Source organism: Oculina patagonica, chromosome 4, assembly GCF_052425735.1.
Source record: "Oculina patagonica isolate OP01 chromosome 4, crgOcupat, whole genome shotgun sequence".
Classification (NCBI taxonomy): Eukaryota; Metazoa; Cnidaria; class Anthozoa; order Scleractinia; family Oculinidae; genus Oculina; species Oculina patagonica.
Window position 1 is genome coordinate 50,584,943 of NC_135761.1, and position 6,193 is coordinate 50,591,135.

The following is a 6,193-nucleotide window of genomic DNA, read 5'->3' on the forward strand; positions in this document are numbered from 1 at the left end:
ATCTGCTTTTATGCTTCCATGATTAACAAAAAATCTTTTTTTCATAATTTCTTTTCCGTTCTACTTTCTACATTTAATACAACCAATGTGCAATGTCAATTGCACTACTATTAAGACAAAAAGGCAGTCAAATTTAGGTTTATTACCGAAGGGGGGAAGTCTCATTTATCGACTCTAAATTTTTCCAACTTTAAAATGTCATATTCCATCCAGTATTTGTCGTATGCACATACTGTTTTCGGTTTTCAACTTTAACAGTAAAAACATTGAAAAAATTCTAAACTTTAATTTTAAGAAACAAATGACGTCATCAGTTATGACGTCATTTAGTGACAAGTTCTACAAACAAGTCTTTTAAAATGATTGGCATGTTGTCTTATATTAACGTACTAATTTTTGCAAGCATACGATCAACATCATCAAAGTTATTTAAAATCTCACCTAAAACCTAAAGTTTAGATGAAACATTTGGGGGTGGTTTGGCCCCTACGTGTAAAACCAGAGCACCGGATACGATAGTGGACGGTTTACGGTGGAAAACTTTGCGCATGCGCATGTAGCGTAAGGTGATTTGTTTAGTGTAGCTTAGTCTAGTATTGTCTTTCGTGTGCTGTCAAAAGGTAAAAAAAAATCATATTTTTTAGCGGTCAAAAAGAGGCATTTTGCTGGCCTAATTTATGGGAGGCTTGGTGGCTTAAACGTTAACGCACTGGACTCCGGATCGAGCGGTCCAGGTTCGAACGCTGGCCGGGGCACTGTGTGGGCAAGATAATGTGTGTGGGCAAGACACTTTACTCTCATAGTGCCTCTCTCCACCCGGGTGTATAAATCGGTACCGGCGAATTTACTTCTGGGGGTTACCCTGAGATAGACTAGCATCCTTCCCAGGGGAGAAGTGGAAATAATCCTAGTCGCTTCATGCTACGGACCGGAATTAGCTCCGGCCTGATGGGCCACTAGGCTCGTATCCACACTAATTCCGGCTAAGTTTCGTCTTAAAGTTTTGGGTCTTTGAAAAAAAAAATCAGCCTGCACTACAGGCGTTTTTTTTAATTGGCAAACGTTGTATAATTGGAGTGGCAAACGTAGAAGGTGGAGAAAAGAAAAGGTGTCAGCTTCACTGCTACTCCCTAGGACGCATTTTCCCTCTCTCCCTTAGCTTCTCCCGAGTTCTATTTGAAGGTGGCGCCCACCCTATCAAAATGTCCTAACTCGCTACAATACGCCTGCATTGCAGGCTGTGAAAAAATAGGAATGAAAAGAGTTCGAATACATCATTACCGTAGTTTTTGCTGGATTCTTTGATGTAAAATTTCACAGGTGCCCCACTTTGTAACGGCGCTTTGATAAAATCGTCGTCAATGTATCCCAGAATACCAGGCTGTTGTCTGTGGCCTTGAATATCCCCTTAATAAAGAAAGGGATATAACGGAAGTTATTTCATCGGGCTATAAATTTGATTCCATGCGGACTTATTTACCTTGTGTAGATCGCGTTTTAAAAAGATTATAATGTAAACATCTTAAAATTGACCGGAAGAACGAATACTCAACAACTTTTGAATACGATAGATTCATGACTGCAGTTTGCAAGATTGTCTCGTTCAGTTTCAACCTTTTTGCCCAATAGATGGAGCTCTGGTTTCTGCTAAAACAATGTGACGGCTCGTTCTCTCTATAACTTTCAGCCGATAGAAACCTCGAGTTTGAGAGAGGTATCGATCTGTTTACAACAAAGGTTTCAACATTAACTTATCTAGATTAGAAATAACGTTCACTAGATTCTCATACAATTAATTGAAAAATTCTAATGCTCATTAGACTCTTATTGGACTCTCAGTTGAGAATCTTGTTTCTTTTTAAAACTAAAAAACTAAAAGAGGTCGTCCCGGCTACCTTTCCAAACAAAGCATATCATGATTGGTTCTTAGAAAAATAACTAACAAGTCACAACAATGTCCCTAGCCCTAGAAAACAATAGAAGTAGTGTTTACAACGGTCCAATGAAAACAGAGGTTGTAGAGAGTCAGTGGCTCACTGACTAAAAGCGGTGCATGTGCAACAAAGGATCTAATCAAGAAACAAAAAACATAAGAACCTTTTATGTACCAGTCCTCTGGGGGATCTCTGAAACCGTCGCAGAGAGTGAAGTCCAGAAAAACCTGGGCCGAGTAGTTACCAGGCTCTACCGCAAGAAACATGACTTCATAAGTGCCATCATTATGGTCTGTTACCATCGGCGCAAGGGATGCTGGTCCTTGTCTGATGTGCACTCTCCATGAATCACCGCCAGTTCTCTTCAAATGTCCATTGCTGGAAACGGATTGGATATAAAATCGACTAAAATCGCCTGAAAGATACAAAAAGGGACTGTTTGATTTGCCGAAAACACAAGGTCGGTTTAAGCCTAACAATATCATTTCTTTACATAATAAGTTAAGATCGATTTGTGTCTCAGAAAGATACGTAATCACTAGCAACTTGAACGTACATACCTTGAGGTTTTATTTCCCACCTAGAGATAAAACTCTTATTTGCGTCCGTTCGATTTATAGAATCCACCTGTCTTTGTTTCCACGCCATTTTGTTGTGACAGTTTTTAAGCAGTCCTCTCCAGTCGACGCGCGATCGTTGAAGGCGGCACCAATTATCTAGGAAACCGTCATGATCACGTGGTGGTTGATCACGTGCCGGTTGATAACGTATTTGTTTATCACGTGGTAGGTGATCACGTGCGATCTCGACCAGTCTTAACGGAAGTAGGAATTCAAATCTGTAGACTTCACGGACAACAATTGCTGCCGATACAAATAGGCACAGGAAGAAAATCTTCTTTATTCTGGATACTATCATCTGCAGTTAGCTGCTGTGAGTAAGAAAAATAATAACAATAAAAAACTGCGTATTTCCATTTTGATGCCCGCGCTAAAGACATTTCATTGTAAACTAACTCCTATAAATTTATTCTCTACGTTCGTTTAAACACAATATGGCTTACTATAGGAGATTTCTAGAACTTGATCCGTGTATTTCGATTCTGAAATCGAGTTTTTAAAAGCAATTGAAATGATAAAAATCCACTTTTGCGGAAATATCTCCATCTTCGAAGCTTTGAAGCTTGTAATGGCCTCCGGGAGACGGGTACTGCGTATAGTGTCCTTTATATTTGTCTAAGAGTACGAAATTGGCTTTGGAATTTCGAGACACCCTTTCCTGTCGCTGACTAACACAAAAATAAACGTCAGGGATAGGATTGGCGTGATTAGTGATTATAGGAGGCACATTATTTTGGTTTGAAAACTCGTACTCGTACTAGCTCAATCTCCGCTTTAGTCCAATCTAAAGGTCGTTATAAGGGTGTTGATTTTATCGCCTAAACAGAAAGCAAAACATGAAAAACAACAACAACACCAATTTTCTAGCGTAGACTAAACTACCATACCGAACTCGACTTTTTTTTAGAAATCCGTACATAATTATTCAGTTTGTTCTTGGATTTTCTTATTTATTTAAGTTGGATATTTATTTTTCGATTATTTTCCTTTGATTTGTTTTGCATTACTCAGTGTGGAACAACGAACAACATAAGAAGATGGAAATTCGCAATTATTTATAAAAAAAAACATACTGGTTCGTAAACCACAACAGATATTGTGCTTATGATTAACTTCACTAAGTGTAAAATCAGAGACGTAAATGAACGTATTATGACTTTTTAAAAGTGCTCGTTGCTAAGAGAATAAAATTTTCTTGAATGTATGTCTACCCGATACAATTGTGGCTTGTATGCCGGGATAACGAGTACATTTATGAAAGTTTATATCCCCGACGTCGACATAGAAGAATACGTTTCAATTACATTAACAGTAAAATGGGATAAGATTATAGTTTTATAGATAAATATTGTATTTATCTGATGTATTTTCAACCGTGGATGAAGAAATATAAATAAATAAAATAACGGTAGAGACATCTCTGCTGAAAGATTGAACAGGTAGCTTTACGAATTGCACTTTATCCATTCCATTTTTTTATTTGTTTTGTAAAATTCATTTTGGTAAACTAAGTAAACCAAAACGTCGGCTATTTCGGCAACGTATTTTTCTATCAAAAGCATTCTAATTTGATAACATTACGCTGAGATCAATTTTTCGTGTTGCCTAGTCCAATGGAAAAAAAAAATACGAAAATGAAATGAGTCGCATTTTAGCCGCAACACTACTTTTATGTTACTTTCAAAATATTATGTAGATTGAAGAGAAAAAATAGCAGTAACACTCTTTATACTATCTCTTACCTCAAGGTCTATGCGCATTAACGTATGATATTTTGTACGCTCTTGATCAGTCTTCAGTTTACCCAAAAGTAAAGTGATAACAAAAGATCATTGGTAGGCACGTTCATCGCCAGTTGCTATGCGCGAGCGTCGCTGCATTAATTTCGTTGTTTGACTACGCCAGACTACGCATACAATGAATCATTCATGATAAATTGCCAAGCAATTGTCATTAGTTATATAAAGAGTATGAATTAAGCAGATAGTTTTGTCCATGTTATTTGCATACAGTCGAAGCTCTATTAACATAAGCGGACAGCTGTACTTATTACGGCCGCCTTGTTTGAAACCCCCTTTTAGACTCCTTTTAACTTCCATACAAACTCTGTATTTTTACATTCTCAGCGGACGTTCCCGTAAGCGACCGCGGACACTTCCCCCCTCGGGGGGGGGAGCACCCTGTATATTTTTGGGTGGGGTGTGCCCCTGGGAATTTTATAGCCCTTACTCTATACTGCAACTCTATACTAGACTAGACACCGAAAATCCCTACCCTATCCCAGACTTGCATTTTTTTTAACTGTATTACTATCAGTGTTTTAATGGAAAACCATCTGTTAACAACGATGCCGTAATGATTTTATTTACGTTTAGGAAAACCTCTTTCTCTTCTGAGTTTTTATTCCTATTCTGGACTTAATTCGTCATACCACCGATCAGTTTTCCCCTTTTCTAGACCAAAACTCTCTGATTTTAATACCCTTTCCCAGGCTAAACTGCTTGAAAACCATACCCTTCACAGCGGCACAGTAGCTCATAATGGGAGTACCCCCCCCCCCCCCTTCTTTGTTTTAAAGCTCCCGTAAGCGGACACAACAAAGAAAATCCTATCATGAAAAAAACCTCTGTATCTTGTTTTTATCAACCGTTCGTCACAATGATTTTACAGTAATTACAGAACCATATTTCATGCAGTGTTTTTTTGTCGTCATCCACGTCCGTCAGTTTTTTGTTAGCTGGGCAAGCTCCCGTAAGCGGCCATCTATCCCCTACACCTTTAATGGCTGCATACGAGAACCATTCTAGTAAGCGGCCAGTTCCCACTACGGATACTTTTTTCGCATCCTGAAGGTGTCCGCTTACGAGAGCTTCGACTGTAGTTTTCATGCTACCTTTATAAAGGTTGTTCAGGTTGTTGTTTCCACGCACGGTTTGGGTGAGAAGTTCTTTGTTCATTTGCACTAGAAGGTGGGTTGTTATTTTGTTCATCTTATTCGAATATTGTCGATGCCTCGTATGTTCATGTCTATAATCAAACCCTCAATGTAATGACCTCTGTAATATGAACAGACCGTCCACAAAACAAAAAACAACAACAAAAGCAAAGTAACTCGAAGGAAAATTTAAAATGTGAATTTAAATCTTGTCGAAGTGAATGTCAGTTGTCAGGATGGCCGAGCGGTCTAAAGCGCCAGACTCAAGGTTAATAACCTTCCCAGCACTCAATGGGAGCGGGCGTTCTGGTCTCCGAATGGAGGCGTGGGTTCGAATCCCACTCCTGACAAAGTCTTTTTTTTCCTCTTCAAAATAATAATATTTTTTTACTTTTTGAAACGTTCAAGTTAGTGAATGTTGGCGGTGGGAAGCTGGAAGTCAATATCATCGAAGCAATAAATTTTTAAAACCGAAATGAATGGCAATAGCTCGCAGAATAGGAATTAAACATGACTTACACAGACCTGACGTTTTCTTGAAAGACTCGTTTTTCTCAAACTTTGCCAAGACATTTAGGACACAAATACAAAACACTTAAAACCCCGGTGAAGGCTGGATTACTTCGATTGTTAGAAATGAAATTTCCATTAAAAGTTGCTCTCTGTTGTAACAAGATTTTTCTGAGGTTAAAATTAATCTCAAA

General features: G+C 38.4%; 1 protein-coding gene and 1 non-coding gene across 2 annotated transcripts in view; one reads left to right on the forward strand and one right to left on the reverse strand.

Moving 5' to 3' along the window:
* LOC144650502 (uncharacterized) overlaps positions 1 to 6,193 on the reverse strand; it is a 55,024-nt gene that overhangs the window by 6,354 nt on the left and 42,477 nt on the right. The window contains exons 2-4 of the mRNA XM_078510192.1: positions 2,495 to 2,865; positions 2,098 to 2,349; positions 1,282 to 1,407 (exon numbers count right to left, since the gene is read on the reverse strand). Coding sequence (XP_078366318.1) covers positions 1,282 to 1,407; positions 2,098 to 2,349; positions 2,495 to 2,852 — 736 coding nt within the window. The 5' untranslated portion in view covers positions 2,853 to 2,865. The remainder of the gene's footprint in view (positions 1 to 1,281; positions 1,408 to 2,097; positions 2,350 to 2,494; positions 2,866 to 6,193) is intronic.
* Trnal-caa (transfer RNA leucine (anticodon CAA)) lies at positions 5,720 to 5,839 on the forward strand. Its single transcript has 2 exons — positions 5,720 to 5,757; positions 5,794 to 5,839. It is a non-coding gene; the product is annotated as a tRNA-Leu (tRNA).